Source organism: Castor canadensis, chromosome 4 (assembly GCF_047511655.1).
Source record: "Castor canadensis chromosome 4, mCasCan1.hap1v2, whole genome shotgun sequence".
NCBI lineage: Eukaryota > Metazoa > Chordata > Mammalia > Rodentia > Castoridae > Castor > Castor canadensis.
In genome coordinates, this window is record NC_133389.1 from 106,712,853 (window position 1) to 106,739,871 (window position 27,019).

The window sequence follows — 27,019 nt, forward strand, 5'->3', positions numbered from 1 at the left end:
ACACTAAATCAGTGTTACCTGGTAGACTCTTTGAGAATATGTAAATATCCTGTTCTTCTGGAAATGTTTCATCCATGACACCCATTGGTGCTTTTTTCCTAAAAACTAGGATTATTTCTAAAATGACAGTTCACATTGTTTCACTTGATTACATTAAATTAGCTTGTATCAAAATGTTTTATCTCTTATCAATTAGATTAATGCTAAAAGTAGAGCTTATTTTTAATTGTCTCATCGTATGCCCATAGTAAATTACTCCACAATTATTTATTGACTACTATGAGGCACTAGTCATTAGTGATATCCTAATGTAAAATAATTTGTCATATCTACTTACGTTAATTGTATCAGTGTGGACTCCTGAATTTCTGTTTTACTCAGTGGTGTTTAATCAATTACTATTACCTGTTTCATGCCTAAAATGTCCCAAATTTAGGCATAAGGATCCCCTTCAAGTCGTGTCATATAACCTGGTTTTTGGTTTTTTGTTGTTTTTTTTTTTTTGGGGCAGGACTAACTCAAGGTGTGCTTGCAAAGCAGGTACTCTACCACTTGAGCTACACCTTCAGCCCGCCCATAACCTTTTGACAATCCACATTGATCTTCTCCATCTTTGGCAAGAGATAATCAGCCTTATCTTGTACACTCTCTACAGCCTGGAATCGTATTTTCACAAGGAGCATTGTTCCTTTTAGCTCATTGTAATTTCAAGACCATGATCTGTTCATTGCTAGTAAGATGTCATTATTTCTGGTTGCTCTGACTGAAGAAAGCTGGGAAAGAAGATTGTATGTGATCATCCATCTATTACTGTTTTCTAGTTGCCATCTAATATTACATAGTTCATTCTTGTCTGCTATCTAGGCAGGCACTCATACTGCTTGTGCCACTTCACCTTGTCTTTCCTTTCTGAATTTGTACTTAATTACAATTCCTAATTACAATTCCTAGTGAGAAATCTTTTGCTGTTTTGTAATTTGATTGTAGTGCTCTACCCTTGGACTGTATGTACTTCTCCAAGCCCATTACTGGTATATCATTTTAAGGCTTAATTTGGGATGTCATTTAACAAATGTATATATATTTGATGTATTTAGCATTTAAATATGAGGGGTATAAATTGTAAAGATGAACAGTGAAACTATTTTCAAAGTAGTGAGAAGTAGTTAATAAATTATTAACTACTAATTATTAACTCTCAGCACCACAGAGATCTTCAGACTGGTCCAAAAAGAAGAAGGAGCCTCTAGGGAAATTGGCTTCTTTATTTAAGCTTATCGTGAGAATGATCTGTTCTTTCCACACACTGAGCTTCAAGGAGGAACACTCTGATACTCTGCTTGGTATTGGCAGTTCAATCACCAGCATGCTTTCCAATGTACTTGGACATATTTCTTTGCCTTCTGTGATCTCCAAAATATTTGCAACTTTAGCTAGACCTCTGGCATTATTTTATGAAAATTCAAAGTAAGTATTTTGGACTTTGAGTTTAAGTGTGTGCAATTTAAATATCAGTAACAGTTTTTGTTGGTTTCCTGTCAAGTTTGTCGTTATATAGGATGGTAATCTTGATAATTTCATTGAGCTTGAACTGCTATCCTTACAATATCTACCTCCCAGGTAGCTGGAATTACAGGTTTGAGCCATTGCATCCTATCTACAACAAGATTCTTTAAATGAAAATGTTAGTTTGTAAAGAATACGCCTTTAAATTTTGAGATTACCCTCCAACACTTTGAATTAACATTCATGATATTTTGCATTTGAAAGGAAGCAAATAGTGCCCTAGAACCTGACAAAAAATCCAAGTAATTCAGAAGCATTTTGACAGTATACCTCAGTTGTTTGTTTTATTTTTGGGAGGACTGGAGTTTGAAACTCAGGGCTTGACACTTGCAAAGCAGGTGGTTTACCTCTTAAGCCACACCTCATTTTTCTCTGATTATTTTGGAAATGGGAGGTCTGGGGAGCTATCTGTCTGGGGTAGTCTCAAATCATGATCCTCCCTATCTCAGTCTCCCAAGTAGTTAGGATTGCAGCCCAATCCTAACTGCCCAGCTAGTGTTTTTTGTTTTGTTTTTTTTTTGTTTTGGTTATGCTGGGGATTGAACCCAGGACCTCATGCATGCTGGAGAAGTGCTTTACCACTGAGCTAAGTGCACATCTTATAAGGTTCATTCATAATTTTTTTTTTTTTTTTTTGTAAATTCACAGAAAATTTTAAGGCACAGATTTTATAGTATGCAAAGCATAACCCAGACTTCGTATGTTTGCAAATTTTTGCAGTCCTTATTTCATTAAAGATGTAAAGAAACAAGTAGCTACTGTTAAACACACTTTTGGGATCTATTCTAGAAATTTTCTATCTAGATGGGTTTATTTCTAAAGATGGGTTTGTTTCATGCTTATACTGTTGGGCAGTTATTTTCATGTTATGTCTTGGAGTATTGCTTTATGTCACTGCATATATTTCACCACTTGTTTTTTTTTTTTTTGGTTGTATTACTTATTTTTAGGCCTAGCATTATATATTACATTACATTATATATATTACAATGTTAATTTAATAAGATAATACTCAGTACTTCTATTTTATGTTTTTCCTTCCAGGCTCGATGAAGCTCCTAAAGTGTATAGTTGTCTGAACAGTAAGGTAAAAATAGCTAGCTAATTGTCTTTATTTTCATAATAAAATGATAGGGCCTAAATAATTGTCTTTCACGAGCAATTCTCTTGCTTTTAAAATGGGTATTATAGTATTCTTAATAGTAATCTACATTCACAGTATTTTTTTTAAAGAACTTAATAACTTTGAATTCTCATCTCTGTATGAGGAAAGTTGACAGGTTTTACATGTGAAAGTTATATAAACAATTATTAGTTCCTGTTATAATTGATGTAAAAGCATTCTTTTCCTATTTATAGAAAATAAACTCGGTCACAGTGCAATACTGATAAGCAAAGTAAATTTACCTGATAGTTTATGAAAAGGGACATACATTTACGGTGACCATGGGAGTTTTCTTAAGATCATTGATATTTTAAAAAGAAATATATTCTGCAAGTTGTTGTTTAGTATACTTTTTTTGCTTTCATTTTTTTTTTTTTTTTTTTCCTTTTTCCTAGTTAGAAAAGCTACTAGGAGAAATTATTGCTTGTCTACAGTTTAGCTACACTGGAACATATGACAGTGAACTTCTCGAACAGCTCTCTCCACTACTATGCATAATATTTCTGCACAAGAACAAACAGATTCGAAAACAGAGTGCTCAGTTCTGGAACGCCACATTTGCTAAAGTGACAGTGTTGGTTTATCCTGAGGAATTAAAGTATGTTAACAACGAAAGTTTCCTATAACTATTACTCTAGTATGATGAGAAGATTTCTTAGTTGTAGTATTGATTGTATACATTGTTATTTGAAAGTATTATTATCTGGCTATGTAGCTCATGCCTCAAACTTGTGATCCTTCTGCCTCTGCCTTCTTAGTACTGGGATTACAGGTGTTCCTGGCTAAAATTACCCTTAGCAAAAGAAGCAAGAAGGGCATAAATTTGGTGGTTATGAAAGCATGTAATGTTTTAGTTTTATTTATTTTTGGGAGGGGACTATACTGTGGTTTGATCTCTGGGCCTCATGTTTGCAAGGGCAGGCACTCTTTAACATTTGAGCCATGCTCACAGCCATTTTGCTTTAGTTATTTCTTGGGTAGGGTCTGGTGTTTTCACCTGGGGTTGGCCTCTGGCCAGGATCTTCCTACCTATGGCCTCACCACACGTGAGGCTGACTAAGATGGGGTCTTGCTAACTTTTTCTGCTTGGGTTGGACTAGAACTATGATCCTGATTTACACCTCTCCTGTGGCTGGTATTTACAGGTATGCTAACTGCCCCTGGGCAATATTTTACTTTTGTTTTAAGTTTTCTATGATAAATTTAGAAAATCTGAAGGGCTTTAAGAAAGAAAGTTTTTAGAAATGATGAAAAGTATAGGAAAAACTCAATATTGTCGTCTTCTACTTTTGTATATGTGTAAGAAAGTATTTAAGCCAGATATATTTTGCTGCTTAAAACACAAAGTTACTAAGTGCTGACATCACCAGTACACTTGTCTCAAAGTATATATATTTCCTTTTTTAAAGATCAGTACTAAGACAAGCCAAACAAAAATTTTTTCTTCTGTTGCCCGGTTTGGAAAATGTTGAAATAATTGAGGAATCCAGTGAGCCATATTCAGATGCAGTAAGTTGGTTGTTTCTCTTTTTTTTTTTAATCTTTTAAATGAAATTCAAGTACTTTGCTTATAATAAAATGAGACCAACAAATAGAACGTGAACAGAAAAGATTTTTTTCCATGTATATTATAGTGTCAATTGTCTGACACTCCAGTATTAGGGATTGAACCCAGAATTTCATTTACACTGTTGCTTTATCACAGAATTGCACCTTCAGCCCCCGCTCCGGGCCCCCCCAGTACATACACTTTTTATTTTGCGACTGGGTCTTTTAAGTAAATTGCCCAGGCTGCCCTTGAACTGGGCAATGCACCAGCCTCACCCTTGGGGTATCTGGTATTACAGCTGTGCACCACCAAACTCATGTGAATCGAGGGCAGAAATTTTCACTAGATATTCTCATGAAAGTAATCTCAAAATCAGGGTAGAGACCTGCTTTACAAGCACGAAACTCCACCCCACACAAAAATAATAATCTGAAATTCAGGTCCCTTATGTACTGCTTTATAAAAATTGTAATTGTTAAGATACATGGATAATTACTGCTTTGGAAAAACTACAAATGCTAAGCAAAAACTACCCTTCATTTTCTCCCTTTTGCATCAAATTTCTCATTCCTTTTGTTAGAAAAAAACATGTATTTGCTGTCACATTGCCAATTAGGACTAAGTTTACTTTGACCAATACTTGATTATTATCTGGACATCTAGAAATTGAGAGCACAGGCATGGATACTGGGTACTGATACTAGGTATTCATGAGGTAGAGCCTCCGTAAAGGTTTTCTGTTCCACAACAGGAGGTGTATGTGAAGGTTTTTTTTTCAGTACTGGGATTTGAACTCACGACCTATACCTTGAGCCACTTGGCCAGCCCTTTTTTTGTAATAGGTTTTTTCAAGATGGGGTCTCAAGAACTATTTTCCAGGCTGGATTCAAGCTGTGATCTTCCTGATCTCTGCCTAGTTTGGATTACAGGCACCAACCAAGGATTTTGTTTTTATTTAGTTTTTAAATTTTTTTCCTAAAGAAAAAAGATTTTAGTGAAGTACTCTGTTTTTGCTAAAATAAAAGTTATTGCTGGATAAAACCAGTCAGGCTTGATTGAGTCAGTGTAGTTTAACCTGTGTACGTTGTACACTCTGGTGTGAGAGAAAATGTGCTTGGTGCATTAATATTCTCTATCTTACATGCTGCATTAACTATTTTTCATTCTTTTTTTGACTGTACTGTGGTTTGAATGCAAAGTCTCGTGCTTGCTAGGCCAGCACTGAACCACTTAAGCCATACCCTTTTTGTTTTAGTTATTTTTCAGACAGTGTCTCAAGCTTTTGACCAGTGTTGGTCTCTGACTACAATGCTCCTACCATCACCTCCCTATATATCTGGGATTATACACTTGTGCTACTGTCCTCCACCTTTTTTTATTACTTAATGTTGGAGGTTTTATAACTCATTTTCCTGTTAAAAATACTACATGTGTTATTTGAATAATTTGATTTACTTTGCAGTATGTCTTATTTTCAGAATTTGTAAAATGGTACAAAACAATGAGTATTGAACTGGTTTGCATATTAGATAATGGCTTGCCTTTCTGTTTTCAATAGGCCTGAATAGTGAGAAGAAATTTGACTTTTTTTTTTTTTTTTTTGGCAATGCTGGGTTTTGAACTCAGGGCCTTCATCTTGAGCTACTCCACCAGCCAGCCCTTTTTTGTGAAGGGTTTTTTTGAGATAGAGTCTCATGAACTATTTGCCTGGGTTGGCTTCAAACTGCAGTCCTCTGATCTCTGCCTCCTAAGTAGCTAGGATTGCAGGCATGTGCCCCCAGTACCTGGCATTGACATTGTTTTATATTAATATTCATTAAACTGATATTTTCAAAATGTGCAAAGGAGAAGCAAAGTAGTACTTAATTATTTTATTTTTAATAAAACAGATGGAAAATTCACAACTAAATGTGAAGATAAGTGGCATGGAAAGAAAATCAAATGGAAAAAGAGATTCCTTCCTGGCACAAACAAAGGATAAAAAAGAAAGTATGAACCCATCAGCCAAAGTATGTTTTCAAAAGTGTATTTAGTAGAATTTTGAAAATAAAATACATGGTACCTTAAGGACATTTAACTTTAATTGGGGAAAAAAGCCTGTGAAAGTTAATGAAAGATGGGATTCTAGGGAAATGAAGAGTTCTAGTAAGACTGTTGTGATAGCAAATAAATCTGGAAGCACTGGAGGATGTTTTCTAGTTAGTAAAGTCTGTAATTCTTAACTAGCCTCATGGTCAAACTTGGTATCACATTTAGTTATTATAGGCAGTAGCCTCTTTGAGAAGAGATAATCTGTACAAATGAGTAGCACAGGTCGCATAAGAGAATGTTTTAGACATTTTGCTTAAAAACACTTATTAAAATTTAATGTTTTGAACAGAAAAATACCATGCCTAGGTAACTTGACAGACTTGGCCTTTAAAGAGAGGCCTAAGAGTTTTTCTGTTCTCAGTGTTTAGTAGATGTATAAACAAAAATGAAAGATGTTATTTGTTGTTGTGAATATTGTGTGTAGAAGCCAGGTGTGCTGATTCAAGTTCAAGGCTAGCCTGGATTGTATAATTCTAGGTCAGCATATCAAGACCTTGCCTGTAAATAAATGAATGAATGAATGAATAAATTGTATGGGTTTGAATTTCCTAATCGCTATTAAAGATTTAGTATTAGAAGAGAGGTAAAAATTTTGGAAACTCAAATGTATGTACACTTGCTTTTTAAAAAATTCACAGCTGAAACTAGAATCTTCGTCACCAAGAGTAAAGAGTGAAATGCTTTTGGATGAAGAAACGTCTACTGACTTTGTGTTTATACCCCCAGAAGGAAAAGAAAGAAAGGAAAGAATACTAACTGAACATCAAAAAGAAATACTCAAAACAAAGCGGTTTGTAGGCTTTTTATTATGAATTGAGCATTCTGTGTTTATGCTTACATATCATGCACTAAATTACATCTTCATTGTTAGAGCTAGGTAGTGTGTGTAAATTTGTTTTTGGTTTTTTTGTGGTTGTGGAGATTAAATCTAGGGCCTTTCACATGATAAGGCACCTCCAGTGCTGAGGTGCATCGCCAGCCCATGTGTGTCAAAAGATGTATTGTACGTAACTGCATTTCATAATACATAAATCAACCTAGTAGATTTTTCTAAACTGAATTCCTTTACTGAGGTAGGTTGGAGGGAAAATAATTTCATGAAAAATACCTGTCTAGTTCTTGATTTTTATATCATCTATAAATGACAGTTTGGTCGAATTCTAGATCTAATTTCTAATTTTAGCAATATCACTAGATTTCTAAAGCTATGAATTTTTTTTTTAGGTATGACATTCCTGCCATGTATAATAACCTGGATGTTTCACAAGATACTTTATTTTGTGCTCAATTTAGTCAGGAAGAGTCTATGTAAGTTTGGAACTTTTAAAACTAGTTTGCTAATTTTTAAATAATAAATACTCTAATTTCTACAATTATTTATCTCAGGGAAAGTCCTACTTTAACCGAAAATCCAAAAGAAGATTTGAAGATGGTGATTAAGGTATATTTAGTATTTCCTATTTCAGGATTTTTAGAATTGTTCTTCCATTATGGAGTCGATTAAATTGCTTAAGGTTGTTTGTAGGTCTTCATTTTATTAATTTTAAAATAGATTGCAGAGCATCCTCTTAACTTCCCAGTCATGTACCAACAGAATTACAGTTGTGTGTATTTAAAGTAAATGTTGCTTTAATTGAATGCTTACAATTAGAAACACACTAATGTTTATTTTGCTATTACTTGGGGATATGTGCAGTGTATTGAAAGTTGTAATTTAGGTTGGGTGTGGAGGAAAGGTACTAGGGCTTAACTCAGGGCCTTGGGATTGCTAGGCACGTACTCTACCACTTGAGTCATGCTCCTAGCCCAGTGATGATTTGAATTACCAAAATTTTGCACTTAAATTTCCCTAGAAAGTCAAATTTGTTCGTTGATTAACCTAGATATATATGTGTGTGTGTGTGTGTGTGTATGTATTTCTTTGCAGAAGGAGCAAATGGAGAATGAAACTTTCGTTCCTCAAGATGTCATGGAAAACTGTGGTATGGGTGAAAATCTCGAAAAGGCTTCTTTGTCCAATAATAAGTCTGGTTCTATTGCCGAAACCAGTCCAGAGATACTGAGCACTAATGATGCCAGAGAAAACACTGTACTTTCATCAAAGAAAACTCCAACTGAATGTACATCTAGTGCAGGAACTTCATTTGTTAGTGGTAGCTCAATTTCTAATGCCACTATTTCTGGAACTCCCCCACAGCCTACAAGTCGGAGGCAAACCTTTATTACTTTGGAGAAGTTTGATGGTTCAGAAAATAGACCTTTTAGCCCATCCCCTTTGAATAATATATCAACTATTGCAGTAAAAAGTAACCAGGAAAACATGACTAAAACAGATATTCCACCCAAAAAAAAGAAAAGAGAAGAGACTCATTCAAAATCTGATTCAGAAAAAATAGTGAATGGAATTAAGAGATCAGGCCGGAGATCAAGTAAAGCTGAACAGTCAGCAAATAAAAGACCCAAGCTCTTAATGAGATCTGAACAGGAGGAACAGTCTCAGGAATCTATTGAAAGTATAATAGCCTTAGAAAATAACTCACCTGATCTTTTTAATCAAACAGAATGTGCCTCAGAGAATCAGGTTCCTCTTTCTGAATCTACAGTGGAGCATGAAGATACAAAGCCTAAACCACCAACTGAAAATAGTGCATTGGAGAACAATACTGTAGATGAGAAAAACATAGGGATTAATTTAGAGTCCAAAGAAAACACACCCCCAGCAGTAGTGTCAGCTGATCAAATGATAAATGAAGATAGTCAGGTTCAGATACCTCCAAATCCAAAAGCCCTTAGACGGTCTTCAAGGAGACGCTCAGAAATTATAGAGTGTGTCACTGATAGCCAAGATAAAGAGAATAGTCATCAAAAGAAGGAAAGACGTAAGGAAGAAGAAAAGGCTATTCAGAAGAACCCATTGCAAATTAAAGATGATGCTTTACCTAAGCAAAAACTGACTTCTGAGCAAACTGTACAGGAAAATTTGACTGAGAAAGGAAATAGTTTACAAGAGAAGACTTCTGGGGAAACTAGTGCTGATAGTGAAATGGATCAAAATAAAAGAAAACTGGACTCTGAGAGTATTAGTTGCGAGGGAGACATTGCTCAGGACACTGTGGATAAGTCATCTGAGAAACCTTTGAGGGGACGGACGCGTTACCAAACAAGAAGAGCATCTCAGGGTTTGCTTTCTAGCATTGAAAATTCAGAGTCGGATAGTTCTGAGGCAAAAGAAGAAGGTTGTAGGAAGAAGAGATCTGGAAAATGGAAAACCAAGAGCAATGACAATGTTGAAATTGAAGAACAAGAAAAAATGGTAGAAGAGGAATGTATAAAACTTGAAAATCATGATTATAAAGCACTTTCTGAAGCAGAAGTAGATACAAAACCTCAGATTTGTGAAAATGATGAAAATGATAGCATAATAGTTCTGGATTCTACAGTGTCTTCAGATTTGTCCCAAGTTTCTGATAGTGTATCGAATACATACGTGGGAAAAAGTAAGACTGGCAAGTGTACAGAATATTCATTTGTTAGTCCATTTGTTCCAGAATCAAATCTAAGGACTAGAAATGCCAGTAAAAAATTACATAAGCAAGATGCTGATAACAGTGTGGGAGAATGCTCAAAAATAGGGACAGCAAACATTTCTTTGCTTTCTGAAAAGAGTGTCCAGAAACTTGAATGCCAACATAAGAGAAGTAGGAGGGTAAGGAGATCTAAAGGTTGTGATTGCTGTGGGGAAAAATCACAACCTCAGGAAAAGTTACTCACTGAGCTAAAGAACCCAGAAACTTATGACGTAAAGATTGTTGAAACAAAAAGTTCTGATGTACAAACACCTGGAGCCATAGCAGAAACTTTTGAAGCCAGTCTGCATTCTGAAGTAAAAGTTTTAGATGAACATCCTAGTATGAGTTTTCATTTGGGTCTCAAGGAGGAGAATGATAATGGTAAGGATTTATTTATTGTATCAAAAACTGAGTCGAATGTAGATTGTATTAAAAAATGTTTTCCTTCTGAAATAGCAAGTATGAAAGAAAGAACTTGCGATACAGAATCTAATGAAGCAAGATCTGAAAGCCAAGAGCCATCTAATAAAAAATTTAAGGCTGAGGACCCATGCTTAAGTGGTTCTAATGACATTTTACAGGAAAATTTTCCCCAAGCCACCCAAAAAGAAAATCCAGACACTTCCCCCAAAAGAGAACTAAATGTTATAAATGTTGAAGAAAATGCCTATAAAGTCGTAGCAAAATCCAATCCAGAAGAAGTAGAAGTTACGGAATTGAATGTAGAAAATGACAAGTCTGAACCTAGCTTCTCAGGAAAAGAGAGTGCCAAAACTGTTACTTCTGAAGAAATGCTAACTGTGGAAAATGATAAAAGAACTGATGAACCTGAAGCAGACATAGCTGAAGAACTGAATGTTGCAGCTGAGGGATTTAAATCATGTATTGCTCTTTCTGATAAGACTATAAACATGAATCAGATTGAGCTTCCTGAACAAATAGGTGAGGAACTAGGTGGAGAAAATAATGAATCTGATTTAGGTTCATCTGAAGAAATGAACACTGTAGTGGAAACCTGTAAAGAAATAGCAGTTGATCAGATGAGTACCGAAACTGACAATGTCAAGGAAACAGACAGGCATATGTCTACCAAAACCTACAAGTCGGAAAAAGCTGAAACAGAAAAATTAAATACAGAAACTGACACCTTTGTTCTTGACACACTTGAAATGGGTACTGAAGAAGGAAACGTTTACTCTAATACAACTGAAACAAGTACTGAACTTAATAAATCTGAAGAAACAAAGTTAGATGACAATCAAATGGTAGTGAGAAAATATACTTTACAGGAAACTCACCATATTTCAGAGAAAGTGGAGGAAACAACATCCCTGACATCTGAAATAGCTATCTCTGAACTGGTAACAGAAAACAACAATGCGTCTCCTGAAAAATTAAGGGAGCTTGATCCTTTCCTTGTGTCAGCAAATGAAAGTCCTAGTGGCATGCACACACGCTGTGTCTGGTCTCCTTTGGCTTCTCCATCCACTAGCATTTTAAAGAGAGGACTAAAAAGACCCCAAGAAGATGAGGTCTCATCACCTATTAATAAGGTAGGACTGAGGCTGAATGTTAATGAGTCTAATATTTGGTTGGAATATTCAGCCATACAATGGCACATGATCAGTGATAAAGTATTAGAATTACATGTGCACTCACTCTTTTACCATGGTTGCTATGGAAAAGGGCAAAAAGAAGAAAAGGAGATTGAAGTCCCTTAGGTATTCCTTCATTTTTTCAACACTAAAGGACTTTACACAGGTGTACATTATTCACTTTCTGCAAAATTGATTCGATTCCCTGTTAGGATTTTTTTCTGCTCCTCATACTACACTGTTGCATGAGGAAACGTTTAGGAAGTAAGGCAACAATCGTTGCCATTGATGAAAGCAGGTTGATCACATTAATGTATCCTGGAATATAATACTATGTGTTTCACTTAAGTGTTCATATATACTTAATTTTTTTTTTTATGATGAAACTGGGAATTGAACGCAAGGCTTTCCTTGTGCACTGAGCCCTAAACTCTTATTTAAAAAGAAAAGAGAATTCTTAGAATGTGTCTTTGTGAATTTTTGTGTTGTTTTTTCTTTTTTCCCCAGTGATAGAAATTAAAGCTAGTGCCTTGTGCATGCTAGGCAAGCACTTTATTACTGAATTGCATCTCTAGCCCTTGGTTTTTAAAGGCAGGTCTTCAAACTCAGGATCCTCCTTCTTCTTCCTATAGTACTTGTATTAACTTACTCTTGTACCAACATGCCCATCTTTTTTGTTGGCACTGGGGATCCATTGCATGGCATCACACATGCTGTATGTACTACCGCTGAGGTGCATCCTTTGCCTCCATAATTTTCCTACTTATGGTCCTTCACCAAAGAATACATGTGTAGGTTAAGAAAAGTGATTTATCTGAGTGTGTGCTTTACCTTGCTCATTACTTATTCAGCGAGTGAGTAAGATAGGCAGTGACATGTACTTACAGACCAGAACTTGTCCTCTGCATATTAAAGTAGATGTTCTGCAAAGGTGTTCAGCTGACATTTTGCTGTTTAATTTTGAAATTGGGTCTGCTGTTGTAGAATACCTGTGTTTTGTATAAACATGACAATTTCTGTCTTTAAGCACTTTTTTTTTTTTTTTTTTTAAGTCACGGATCCTTAAATGTTGCCTAGGCTGGCATGAACTTGGCACACTCCTGCCTGAGCCTACCCAGTAGCTGAGATTACATTCCCGCCCTCAAGCCAGCAAACACATTTTCAACACTTCTTAATTTCTACTTCTATTGTTTTTATATCTTTTTATATGGTGTTTTTTTTTTTTTTGGTTTTTTTTTTTAGTGTTGGGATTTGAACTTTGTGCCTTATACTTGCTAGATAGTTTTTACAACTTCAGCTTTCCAAGATACAGTGAAAGTTCTGCTGAGAATTCAGAAAATAATCCATTTATGTGATTTGCCTCTTTCAGAGGCTGTTACTTTTTTGAGGACCAGGTCTTATTGTGTAACCCAGACTTGCCTTAAAATGGTGATTCTCTTGCCTCAGCCTCTGAATGCTAGCATTACCAGCTTGTACTGTCAGGCTGGGCTCAAAGCTGTTACTTTATGGTTTTTATTCTTTTTGTTTCTCTAGTATTGGGGTTTGAGCTCATGGTTGCTAGGTAGGTATTCTACCACTTGAGCTACTCTACCATTGTGGGCCCCTCCCCCCCTTTTAATATCTTAATTTTAAAAGACAATGAGTTCTTGAAAACTTTTGAAGCTACAATTCATTGGAATCTATTTCTGAACAAAATTTGTGACATTATTTATACAGGTGAACTTTTTTGTTTGATAGTAGCTCAGATGTATCTATTTAGGCAACAGGGTAATACTTTCTGTGGCACGAATGTATATACCTCTGTCCATTTTTGGGAATCAAAACTAGAAGAAATCATGTAACAATGTATTAATGGGTATAAGAGTGCTCTATTGTGGATTTATATCAGGTAGCTTGATGTGTGAACATACTATAAGTGTTTAGAAGTGGTTAAATAAACCACAATTGGGGTTAAGGAAGATGAACATTGCTTCCTAAAAGTTACATACAGTGATTAGTAGGTGTGTCAGAAGCCAGGTATTTCTTTTACCTCCATGTGTAAGCCCATAGTTTATGACAATCAAATTGTAATGTAGGGGTTTTAGTTTGCTGTGGCTTTTTTGAGATAAGGTCTCAGGCTAGCTATAAACTTGACAATCCTCAGGCCTCAGCTCCCCAGTGCTGGGATTACGGGGGTGTACCAGCACACCTGGCAGATTGCATAGTTTTAACTGCTACATACCATTTCCTTCTATAACTGTCCTTTTTTCATAACCTAAACTGCAGACATAGCTTAGAACATCAGTAGTTAGAATGAACTGAGTGAACGGTGGTAGTAAATCTGAAAGCGATTGCTAGAATAAATGTCTGTAAGCAGTGGGCTTCAGGTAAAATAAGCTTTTAAACTCAAATTCTACTTGTACTTTTAGATTACCTCATAAGAATTTATGGTAACATCTTTATAAACTTTAATTTTGTTTAATAAACGCCTGACCTGTGTTTTCAGGTTCGTCGTGTCTCATTTGCAGATCCAATATACCAAGCAGGACTAGCAGATGACATTGATAGGCGTTCCATTGTTAGATCCCATTCTTCAAGTAGTTCTCCCATAATAAAAAGTGTTAAAACTTCACCTACTTTACATTCTAAGGTAAGTAAGCCATGCAATTTAAAATATACATGTGTCTGTATGCACATTTGCATGTGCATGAATTAAGATCCACTGAAAAATAAAGCATAATTGGTTTGAACATATTCTGTGTTTCATGGTAAACAGACATGGAGTGGTATTACTGCCAGTAAATAATTGATTAGGTAGAAGTTTATTTTCTCTCCTTTTGTTTTCTGAAATTTTAAAAAGATGATTAGAGTGTAAGTTATAAAAATTGAACTGTAAAATACAGTTTTCTAGGGTTCTGAGTGTTTTTTTCTCTTCTTTCTTCTGTCTAGCATAATACCACCTCAACCAAAGGATTTCTGTCCCCAGGATCACGTAGCTCTAAATTTAAGAGCTCAAAGAAGTGTTTAGTAAGAAGTGCTTTAGTTTTCATGAAACTTTATTTTTTCATGTTTAGTCAGCTGACCTCTATTTAACATTTTTTGAAATTTATTCTAAGATTACAGAAATGGGCAAAGAATCTGTGCTATCCCCAACAGAAAGTGTGTACCCAGCTTTGGTAAACTGTGCAGCACCAGTTGAGATCATTTTACCTCAGATTACATCAAATATGTGGTAAGTTTGGCATGTGTTCCAAGATGGCACTTATTTAAGAGGAATATTTGAATGGACAAGGTTCTCATATGAGTTTGCAGTCGATTGACATGTATTCCTCTCACATTTTATTTCAGATATAAGTAAAAATGTATCTTGAAAGGTAGACCATAGGTCAATATTAGAAACATTTTTAAGCTACTATAAATATTTGCTTACTATGTGCCAGTACTGTGTTGAGCTCCTTTATGTACTTTTATCTTGCTTAAACTTAATGCAAACCCTTTGAGGAATATGAATATCATTTCTACTTTGTAAGCTGACAAGGAATGTTTCACCAAAATTGCACAGCTAAATAAGTTGTGCATAAATAAATGTGATGCATGAGGTAAACCTCATGAGGGTTTCGAATTAAGATTGTTTCCTTGATGTTCTGAGTTTTGGAAATTCAGTGATTTTGGGGGCCATGGTTTCACATTACCATATCTCAATTATGAGGATTTTTTCATGTAGTTTGTGAGACCTTGAGATAATTTCTTTTTCATTGAACTAGTCTACCCTGTCTTTTGTTAGGTCCTGTTCCTCAAATAGTTCTCCCGTAGTAAAAAGTGTTAATATTTCACCTACTGCATAGGCTTACCTTTCATAGAATTGCATGTGCATGAGAAGTAGTAGGACATAAAGTTTTCTTAAAACTCTTTCAACAAATATGTGTCAGACATAAATATCAGCTTCGTTTCTTTTCTTTTTTTTTTTTTTTTTGTCGGACTGGGTAGGGGTACATTGTGGTATTTACATACCAGCTCCATTTTTAATTATAGAAGTTGGAGAGAATGTATGTTAAAAGGAGTCTAGTTTAGGAGCAGTTTTTTAAAAAAAAAAACAAAACCAATGATGGGCTGAACCATAGATAAGTAATATAAGTTTTGTTCTCTTACTCTAGAATGCAGTCATATGCTTTTTTTGGGAGTGCTAGGGTTTGAACTCTGAGCCTCCCACTTGCTAGGCAGGTGCTCTACCACTTGAGTTACTCTACCAGCTCAAACCATCTTTATTAAAGAGTATGTGTGAAGTGTATGTGAGCATAAGGCATATAGTAAGATGATTATTTTTCTAGTACTATTGCTTAAGCCAGGCATACATAACAGATTCAAATTCAAATTTTATTTTAAATTAAAATACATAATGCCTGCTTCACTGTGGGCTAGGTGAATAATACAAACTCAAGACTTGAATTTAAGTGGAGAAAGTCAACTCTCTAAAGACTTCACAAATGAGATATCAATACAGTTATGCTTTATCTTTTTCTTCTATTTTTTCAGGGCAAGAGGCTTAGGACAACTTATCAGAGCCAAGAATATAAAAACAATTGGCGATTTGAGTACTCTTACAGCATCTGAAATAAAAACTCTTCCTATCCGTTCTCCAAAAGTGTCCAATGTAAAAAAGGCTCTCAGAGTATATCATGAGCAACAGGTAAAACTTTGTCACTGAAAAATCAAGTAGTAAGAAGTCGTTTAACAATATAGTTACACAAGTTTGTAGTTAAATTATTTCCTCCACCCCCATTAAGAGTAACTCAGAAGAGTGCTTTCTTTAATTTCATAGGGACGTTTGTCCTTTTTTTTATTAGTAGCAAGGTTGTGACTTTCTTCCTGTTTTATCTACGTTTTACATATAACATCTTAGGTCATAGATAATTTTCAAGATTCTGATGAAAACTAAGATTCTTCCCCTCATGAATATTTACAAAACAAATTATAACTGCAGGATTAATAAACTATCCTATCTATAGACAGTATTGTGAATAGAGTATGTTAAGGGTGAAATCCTGTGTTCTGTATTAGAAATTCTCAAAATATAGTTTGCCGGCTATTAAAGATTTTAACGTCCTCGATTTTGTAATTTTGATCTTCAAAAACATTTGTTAACCTTCTTAAAAAAAACCCTCAAATATTGTACTAAGTTTCCAATCTTATAATTCAAATTTCTAATATATTTTCTCATCTAGTATTCATCAGCCATATAAACATTTATGAAAATTTTACTTTTGTATATGTGTCTTTATGTATGTATGTATGTATTTTAAATATGTTTAATACATACTCTAGGTTTATATTTTTGTATGTGTTTTTATACATTCTTAACGTATCTGTATTTATATACCATGAATTAGATCTTAATTTATATATATGTATGCAATTAAATGACTCTTAGCATATTCACAGATTTATACCACAACTACCCCATGATCTAATTTTTACACTGTTTTGTGTGTATGTGGGGATGGGGACTAGCGTTTGAACTCAGGACTTGGAGTTTGCAAAGCAAATGCTCTACTGCTTTAACCACACTTCCAGTCCATTTTGCTGTTGTTATTTTGGAGATGGAGCCTCATCAGCTATTTGCCGGGTCTGGTCTCAAACCATGATCCTCTCCATTTTGGCCTCCTAGCTAACTAGGATTCAGGTGTGAATCACTGGCACCTGGCAAATTTTGGCACTTTTTAATCACCCCAGGAAGAAACCCTGAACCCATAGCTGCCATCATGTCCATCATCCACCCCTACATAGCTACTAATTTACCTTTGCCTTCTCTAGACATTTTTATAATAGGATCATACAACCTAAGATTTTTTTAATTACCTTCTTTCACTTAGCATGTTTTCCAGGTTTATCTATGTTGTAGCATGTCAGAACTTACTACCTTTTAAAGGCTGAATAGTAGTCATTTCATGTATGAATATACAATACTTTATTATTTCTCTTTTATTTTGTTGATACTGGGCTTTGAACTCATGGACGGCCTCATGCTTACTGGGTGGGTGATCTACCACTTGAGTCACTCCACAAGCCCTTTTTTGTCTTGGGTATTTTTGATATATAAGGTCTTCCAATCTATGCCCAGGCTGGCCTCAAACTGCTATCCTCTTGACTTTTGCCTCCCAAGTAAGATTTTAGGCATAAGCCACTGGCACCTGGCTTTGATAAACCATATTTTGTTTAGCTGTACATCATTTAATGGATACATAGGTTGTTCCACGTTTTGAATAATGCTGTGAACATTCATATACAAGTTTTGGCCTGGGTATATGTTTTTTCATCTCTCGGGTAGATATGCACAGTTAGAATTGCTGAGTCATGTAGTAACTTTGAAAATAGTTTCTTAACAAGTAGGTGTCATCAGCCCCGGGAGTATCTGTGATGACTGTACTGTTTTTGTCAGTCCAGGGCCTTAACACAGGCTAGATGTGTTCTCTACCACTGACCTGTGTCCCCACCCTGAAAATAATACTTTTTTTTAAAAAAGATACGTGGCTTAATGATTTCTGCTGAAATTTTCCCACATCCCCGAACTTGGGAAATAAAATTTTAAAGGTTCCACCTTCAATTTGCTAGGCAGACAAGGCTCTCTACCACTTGGGCCATGATTCTAGCCCTCGTAATGCTACTTTTTTGTGTAGTTAGTAGAATATGCTTTCTTAGCAATACTAAATAAATTAATTACGATGAGCTGTGGAACATATATTTTGCCTAATGTGTTCTTTACCCAAGTTTGTAATATACTTACTACTGAAAGCAAGCTTTTTGTTGTGTGTTCACTGCATGTATGATCAAGGTGAAGTCTCGCGGACTTGAAGAAATTCCAGTTTTTGACCTTTCAGAAAAAGCAGTAAATGGGATAGAAAATAAATCTCTCTCAACTGATGATGAAAGACTTGCCTCAGGTATACTTTAGCAGAAAATATTTTAATTTGGAAAATGAATTAACTTTCTTGAGAAAACCATGCCTCTTCTATTCAAGTTTTTTGTTTTGTTTGTGTTTTTGGCTTTTTTTGTCCTTTATGCAAGTATGTGAAAAAAACTGATTTGATTTCTGGTGTGTCTGGTTGGTTTTCTCTAATTGTCATCTTCTAGTCCATCAAGATCTCCAATAAGGATATAGAGAATACATTATTTTTTAGTTGCATTAATAAAAATGAGGTAGTCTGGGGGCTGGGGAGGTTATGGAAATGTGCTAGAGAGGGTGAACTTATTGAAAGTATGACATACTTACAGAATGATCACAATGAACTCCCTTCTACAAATAATGTATGCTAATAAAAAAATGAAGTAGTCTGGTCATGTACAGAATAAGAAGTTGCAGCAGTTTTTAGGCAGCTGTTCCCTTGAGAAAGGTGTACCATGCCCTGCTTTCCCATTTTGAAATCTGGGCCCTTCAGACTTTTTTCTTAAATTGATTGGAGATACATTTGGTTTAAGTTTTAGATGGTATAAGTTTAATGTGCTTTTCTTTTCCCTTATAGATTTGATTGATCCGGTTACTTTAGAAACTCCATTATCTAAAAATCTTGTGACACAGATTAGTGCTCTTGCTCTTCAATTGGACTCAGAAGATCTCCATAATTATTCAGGAAGCCAGCTATTTGAAATGCATGAGAAACTTGGTACTATGGCAAACTCCATAATAAGGAATCTCCAGTCACGTTGGAGATCACCACCCCATGAAAATTCTGTTTAATACATTAAGAGAAAGTTGAAGAAGTTTTAAAAACATCATCAGATTTCTTGATTATTAAAGGCAGTTCTGAAATTGCATATAGTTCAAAAGTGGACACTGCAAAGTTGGTAAAATTGGGTAATGACTGTATCATTATGTTAGTTGTTTTATAAGTTCATTAGGTAAGATCCCCTCCCCTAGTATTTTCTTAGCTACCATACACAGCTTTTCAAGACATTTAAGTACCTGAGATTTTGAAAGCAAAAGTAAGGAAGTAAGCATACATTTTATTCTATACTTTCTTCATGCATATTCTGGTGAAACATACTTTAATTGAAATGGAGATTTTTTTAATTTGAATTTTGCTGAACTGATAAAGGTGTTTATACTTTAAAAAATTGTATTTGTTGTGTCTGGAGTTTAGGAAGTTCTTAGCAAAGTACCTCAAAAAAGATGCAGAGGAATTGGAACTTAAAATGTCACCTTTGGAAACTTTTGAGAAAAATACCAAAGGTTTCAACTTTGGGGAGGGGGTCAAAATATTAATACAGAATTTATTAAGACTCCATTCATTTGCATTATCCAGTAATTGTGCAGCAGCATTTGCCTATGAAAGTTTACTCTCATGAGACACAGAGTATTCACTTTTAATGCATGATTTGTATATTATGTATAAATGACAATGTTTTTAATTTATAATTTCAGCCTTCATTAATTGCATGAATTTTTCTGCAGCTTCTTGTGAATACCTTGACTTTGTTTAATAGAAGCATTTTGTATATAGTTAGTACTGAAATTTCAGTACGGGCAGTGCTTCATGGGCTTGCTGCAGAAATTTGTAGGATTCTGTATGTACAAATAAACAACAAATAGTTTTGTACTTAGTTAATAGTCTTAGTTAAAACGTGAGTTTATTTTTTAAAGTGTCCAAAATGAGTAAAATTAATGTAACATGACAGCTTTGCTATTCATACTCTTACCGTGTTTTTCTTTTGGTTTGGAGAAGGATGCCAGCCACTAGAAAGTGTGCCTCATTACATTTCTTCTTAATGGAGAGTTAGTCTGAATATTTTCATTACAAGTTGTACTATGAGAAGTCTAGAGATTATCTGTTTTTTTTCCTCACCTATACCTAAAAGTAAACTTTGAAGAAATTTCAAACTATCCTTTTTCTATATGTATGTTTTGCCCTAGTTAAAAAAGAATAGGGTATATATAGATATATATAATTAAAATATTTGTGCATTTTACTAACTAGTATTAGTGCCTGACTTCCCACAACTGTTTTGTCTTTTTAACTAAGAATATATCTTGCTTGTTCTCACCAAGGGATTAGTGAGTGATCTTCCTTTCACAATTAATTCAAAACCTCACCCTTACTTGGAACAGCATGCTTCTGCATCAAGCTATAGAAAGTTTAATCCTGTGTCTTGTTTCAGGTGTCCTTTACCCAGCAGATACCTCCTGTCAGCCCCATAAAAGTCACTGTCTTTTTTCATAATCATCAGTCTATCATTACATATATTTTTGGATCTAAATATGATATTTATATACCAAGAATGGTCTTAATAAGAAATTTTTGAATTGTTGAACTAAGAATTGCACCTTGAAGGAGGAACTAACAAAAAAAAACCCACTTAATTTTTAAAAACAATTATAATCATGTTTTACATTGTCTGTTTAACAGTAAAGAGTCATACCACGAGTGTTTAGTCAGCAGGAATGAATAAGAAGGGGAATCTGTGCACCAAGTGTGTGTGTCTGGGGGAGGGTAATGGGATGCTGTGTAACACCAACTCAGTCACATTGACTCATTTCATGACTGCATGCCTTAATGTTTTTGTTTCATACTTGCTGGTAGAATGAAGTTCTTGGGAAGCTAAATAGTATAGAAAAAAGTGACCCAAATGATTACCCTTTATTTAAAAGTTACTGAATTTAATACAAGCACAGATAGCAGTTACAACTTCATTGAGCCACAACTTATTTTAATAAAAGCCATCATTTGAGAGTATAGCCTAACTTGTTAAAATCTTCATTGTTTTGGTTCAAACATATATTTGAGCCACCTTACTTTCAGTAGTATTCTCGCTTAAAATTTTCTTTGGATTTCTCCCTGATTATTCTTAAAATACCAAAAAAGCATTAATATTTCTTGATTAGCTCCAGTATGTTTCACTATTAAAATGGAATTCATTTTTTCAGATATTTTCTAATGGTAAATAAAACAAATGACAAATATTAATAACTGCACTCAGATGTGGTTTCTTAATTTATGCAGTTTTTAAAATTTAGTGGCGTGTAGGAGTGTAGTATAATTTTCATATCTATGAGATGCATTTTGGATATCCTAGAGGATTTAAATTTTTTTAGTGGAGCTGAGTCCATTACTACATATGCTGTGCTGATTCAACAAATTTCAAAACCAGGACTAGAGTGGAACTTTCCTCTCAGTTCCAAGTAGTGTAGGATGTGTGAAACTAGTGGAAGTAATACAGTCGAAATAAGATTTAAATCTGAACTTTAGAAGCGTGATGTTGTTGACGTTGTCCAGGGATTCTGTTGCATAGTTAAGTATCATAAAAATGTCAGTAATTGGCAAAGGAAGAAACAAAATGAGGGACAATGATTGGGATCTGAATGTATGATATATAAGTGGATTTTTAAGATATAGGAATGAAAATAATTAAAAATAAGTACTGCTTTAAAAGAATTAAGTACTGCTTAAGTAAAATTTAGAAGAAAATATAAATGAGTTAACAGCTTTGACTAATACAGTAAGAAAATGAGGTTTCATCTCATTCTTCATAATTGATTTTCAGAGGTAAGTTGCTGTCTAGGCTAGGAGGCTGTAAAACACCAGTTGGCAGTTAGTCCAAGGCTTGGGTTGGGGGAATGAGGCTGTTTGCGCATTACTACAATCCATGTCCATTTTATCCCAAACCTTTTGAAAACTCATACATTTATACACACATTAAACTGAAGTTCTGACTTCTAACACAGGCCTCTCAAGCTCAGAGGTATGTGTAAAAATAAAGGTTGTGATCTGTGTTGGGGCCTGAGTCTGCGTTTCTAACACACTCTCAAAACCCCCATACAGAGGCTGATACGTTGAGTACAGCATTTAAGGTAGGTAGGCCTGAGAAACTGCAGCTTGACCTGTGACTCAGGCAGATTTAACTCCTGGGAAGTTATAAAAGATGAAACTAGACTTTCATAACCTCCTCAAGCTTATAAATTGAAGATACAAAATGACTTAAAGTTTTCAAATGAAAATTGAAAATTTTTGAGTCAAGGATACAGAATTTTGCCTCTTGAGTGTTTTTTAAAATATGGATGACTATTTTTAAAAAGGCACGCTTAGAGTTACAAAGAACCTTGTTGATACAGCAAATTACGCAGTATTTTCACAGGAGTATATGTGGATTAAGTTCTCATTTTTTTTGTTAATGAGATAGGTTTGCAAGTATTAGAAACATAGTTGGGTGCTGGTGGCTCATGCCTATAATCTTAGCTGTAGGCAGAGGTCAGGAGGATCGCAGTTCAAGGTGAGGCTGAACAATAGACCTTATCTTAAGAATACCCAGCCCAAAAGGGTTGGCAGAGTGGCTCAAGTGGTAGAGTACTTGCCTAGCAAGTGTAACGCCCTTAGTGTAAACCCCAGAACTGCCTATATATGAGAAATACACTCAGTCTCTATTGGTCTGTTATAACCAACCAACTTCAGAAGCTGACATTATCTGAGACTCACTTGGCAGTTCAATAGTAGTGCCATGATAAACCAGGATCATGCTTTGTCATTTCACTGAAGAGCAATGGCTACTTAATTTGCTGTTATGCTACATGGTTCAAAGTTACCCTTTCATTGTAAGTGAAGTGAGTTTCCTGGGAGTCTGTTTAGATGGTAAGGTTTTCCTCACATTTAAATGCCTTATTTGTAAGAACTTATCCTTATTCAAAGTGCTTCCAAAAATGTAGCCAAAAGTTAAGTAACGGTTTTTATTTTTGCTTTTACTGGTTGGCGCCACTAGGATTTGAACTTGCACTTGTTAGGCAAGCACTCCACTGCCATGCCTCCAGTCTCAACGGGTTGAGTTTTTATTTGTTGTTTGGTTGTATGGTGTATCTTAGACTTCTCCCTCCCCACCACACACATACTAGGGAGTGAAACCAGAGTCTCCTGCTTACTACACAAGTGCTTTGCCACTTGAATCAGGCCTCCAGTCCTGATTTTGTAGTTTCTTAAGGCCCAGTTAAGTCTGTTATGTGCACCAGACTTTATATGTTACATTTGAAAGCACCATGAAAACGTAAGTCCTAAGTTTAAAGATCTATAGATGCTTAGTAGAGTAGTACTCTTCAAGGATTATGAAATTTCACTCAGTTCTTTGTCTTGATGTTAAATTCTGTAATGAGTCTTAACAATTTCTCCTTTGTATAAGCTTCTTTAAAATTAGCTGCTTTGATGTGACACTGTAAAATTGAAGGCAGCATTTTCAATTGTTGATATCAAGGAAAGCCCTCTGCAACTTTGTACTCTTCTTGTAGCAGAGAGAATGTTATCTTTGCTGCTTTATCATTGTGAGTAAAGCTAAACTCTTTAGCCAGGCAAGGTGACATATGCCTGTAATCCTACCATTTTGGAGGCTGAGGCAGGAGAACTACTAGTTTTAGGCCAGCTTGGGTTCCAGAGGGATTCTCTTTTTAAGGAAGGGTTTTATGGGACTGGTGGAGTGGCTCAAACAGTAAGAGTGCTTACCTAGCAAGTGTGAGGCCCTGAGTTCAAACCCCAGTGCTGCCAAAACAAAACCCTATGGTAAGAAAGGTTTTTTGCTTTTTGTTTTTTTACACCTTTTCTGGCTGCTGAGACTATAAGCGTGTGCTACCTTGCCTGGCTAGACATCTCTCCCCCTCGGGGGGGAAAAAAACACCCTAATTTCTTTAGATGTCAAGCATATATGCTGATAGAAGTTGATGGACTGTGAAGTGATACAGTGAAGAGAAAGGGAAAGAAATGTGGGAGTTGAAGTTTTAATGATGAAATTAGTACATTTGGTATAAGGACAAGCAGTCCTTACACTCACTTTTCCCAGAGTGCTATTCTATATATAACATAAATACCCAAAGTTTTTGGTTTTGTTTTTTTTTTCTGGTGAAGGGTTTTTTGAGATAGGGTCTCTCCCAAACTGCCCAGGCTGGCTTCAAACCAGGATCCTCCTGATCGCTGCCTCCCGAGTAGCTAGGATTATAGATATGAGCCATAGCGCCAAGCCCAAAGTAATAGAGTATATCATTTAGTACTTTGACCCTCCAGCAGTAAATCAGTAATTCCAAGAAAAGGCAGCTTTGTTTCTTTAATGGATCAAAGATTTGTTACTAGGAAGATCCTGCCATGGAACTGAAAATGAAACAGTATAATAACTATTTTTATACATAATTGAATAAAGTGCCTTAAAGTGCTTTATTTTTGTAGAATGAGCATTTTCTAAAAGAAAATGGACTGAGGAGCAGAATCAGTTTTGGATATAGAAACCAAAGGATGGCAGTAGTATTAAGTTTTTATAGAGCAATGGAGCAGGAATTACCACCTATTTTTTGTACTGGCCCATGAGCTAAAATGGGCTTTTATGTTTTTTTAATGGTTGGGGAAGGTTTTAAAAATGTCATAATTTTTGTGACCAGAAATAATTTTATTGGAACACAGTCATGCTTGTTTATGTGCTGATTTTGGCCGTTTTCTTTCTATGATTGTCAGTTTAGTAGACAAAACTGACCTACAGCTCGTGTTATCTTGCTTCTTGCTGGCAGACTGGTGTTTGGACTGCTTTTCTATTACCATGTTAGGTTTCATTTATAAGATGTATGCCCCTGATTTTTTTGTGTTGCTCAAACACAGATATAGTAGGAGATACTCTCAAAAGTATAGGTACGGGTGTGCCATGACACTAAAAGACTTCGACCCTAATATGTTAAGTCATGCCTATGAAATAGGGATATAGGACTCGTCTTTCAGTGGCGGTGAGTTATCAGTTGCTTTCAACGTATCTTAACAGTTTCTCCTGTAGATAGCTCTAACCCATGTTAGTACTTTCCTGCTTAGGAAAGTACTGGCAGGAGCCAAGTCAGTCTTTTATCAACCCTATACTATTTTGCTCACTTGGCTTTATGTTTTCAGACCATTTTTATGTTTGGTAAGTCTTCAAAATTTAAATTGAAACTTTACAGAAGTACCTGTTCCTTCATTAACCGTACAAGTAGATGAAAAGGGTACATTTTTAATTATTATGTAATGCTTTATTCAATGTTTGAAGCAGGTAGACCTACCTTTAAAAGTATTTGTTTAGTTGAGGGAGAATCGGTTTGATCTATATAATAAAACCTTTGATGAATCATGGAGAGTCGACTGTAATCATTTGCCAATTGAAACTGGTTATTGAAACAGCTTTTAAGAAATGCACTTTTACCTAAAATAAAACTCTAAAAACTACATTTTCTGTTCACTTTTGTTTTTATTTTGGTGTGTGTGTGTTTCTGACATGTAAGACTGAAATGAATAAGAATAGGATAACCCAAAGAGCTGTATAAGTGAAGATAGCATTACATAAGCATGAACCATTTATATTCTTCACTCTTCTTATGACCAGCTAGAGGTTCTGATTGACTCCTAGTGTTAATCTTCTAAATCCAGTTTTAAATACGAGCCAAAAAAAAAAAAAAAACTTAGCGGTGATGTTGAAAGATACTGCATTACTTTACAAGTGCTGTGGTAACGAAGTACCACAAACAGTGGCTCTAATGTTTGAAATCTGAAACTAGGTATCAGTGTTGATAAAGGCCTTTCCTTTTCATGGGATGGGGGGGGGTTGACAATTGAAACACAGATTTGGGCATGAGTTTTGTCTTGGATGAAACCTACAGAAGTAATTTCTCCCTTTTATTATAACCTGAAGATCAAATCAGTATCTGTTTGCTAAGGCTTTTTGCAACTCTGCAGCTTCTGTAGTTGAGTTACAAAGGACTTCCCAGCATCGACCCTGATAATAGGGACATAAGTGTAGATGCTGAAAAAAATTAGCTTGAACAGTAGACACTGATCGCCAGTCTTTAAGGTGTGGTTAGTTTTTTAAGAGTCCTTGAGCTGGTAGTACCTGCCTAGCAAGCCTTAAGTTCAAACTCCAGTATCACCAAAATAAGCCACCTTTTTATTTTTATTTTTATTTTTTTTCATTTTTTTTATTATTCATATGTGCATACAAGGCTTGGTTCATTTCTCCCCCCTGCCCCCACCCCCTCCCTTACCACCCACTCTGCCCCCTCCCTCTCCCCCTCCTCAATACCCAGCAGAAACTATTTTGCCCTTATTTCTAATTTTGTTGTAGAGAGAGTATAAGCAATAATAGGAAGGAACAAGGGGTTTTGCTGGTTGAGATAAGGATAGCTATACAGGGCATTGACTCATTGATTTCCTGTGCGTGGGTGTTACCTTCTAGGTTAATTCTTTTTGATCTAACCTTTTCTCTAGTTCCTGGTCCCCTTTTCCTATTGGCCTCAGTTGCTTTTAAGGTATCTGCTTTAGTTTCTCTGCGTTAAGGGCAACAAATGCTAGCTAGTTTTTTAGGTGTCTTACCTATCCTCACCCCTCCCTTGTGTGCTTTCGCTTTTATCATGTGCTCAAAGTCCAATCCCCTTGTTGTGTTTGCCCTTGATCTAATGTCCACATATGAGGGAGAACATACGATTTTTGGTTTTTTGAGCCAGGCTAACCTCACTCAGAATGATGTTCTCCAATTCCAT

General features: G+C 35.4%; 1 protein-coding gene across 3 annotated transcripts in view; it reads left to right on the top strand.

Annotated features, from left to right (window-relative positions):
- Rif1 (replication timing regulatory factor 1) overlaps positions 1–25,617 on the top strand; it is a 54,139-nt gene extending 28,522 nt beyond the window's left edge. For all 3 annotated transcript variants that reach the window (XM_074070733.1, XM_074070732.1, XM_074070734.1), the window contains 15 exons: positions 1,203–1,467; positions 2,611–2,653; positions 3,127–3,329; positions 4,141–4,240; positions 6,170–6,289; positions 7,010–7,161; positions 7,596–7,679; positions 7,758–7,812; positions 8,299–11,493; positions 14,021–14,164; positions 14,464–14,541; positions 14,631–14,746; positions 16,048–16,201; positions 18,344–18,452; positions 19,032–25,617. In XM_074070733.1, the coding sequence (XP_073926834.1) occupies positions 1,203–1,467; positions 2,611–2,653; positions 3,127–3,329; positions 4,141–4,240; positions 6,170–6,289; positions 7,010–7,161; positions 7,596–7,679; positions 7,758–7,812; positions 8,299–11,493; positions 14,021–14,164; positions 14,464–14,541; positions 14,631–14,746; positions 16,048–16,201; positions 18,344–18,452; positions 19,032–19,246 (5,033 nt within the window). In that variant the 3' untranslated portion in view covers positions 19,247–25,617. The remainder of the gene's footprint in view (positions 1–1,202; positions 1,468–2,610; positions 2,654–3,126; positions 3,330–4,140; positions 4,241–6,169; positions 6,290–7,009; positions 7,162–7,595; positions 7,680–7,757; positions 7,813–8,298; positions 11,494–14,020; positions 14,165–14,463; positions 14,542–14,630; positions 14,747–16,047; positions 16,202–18,343; positions 18,453–19,031) is intronic.
- The last annotated feature ends 1,402 nt before the right edge of the window (positions 25,618–27,019 follow it).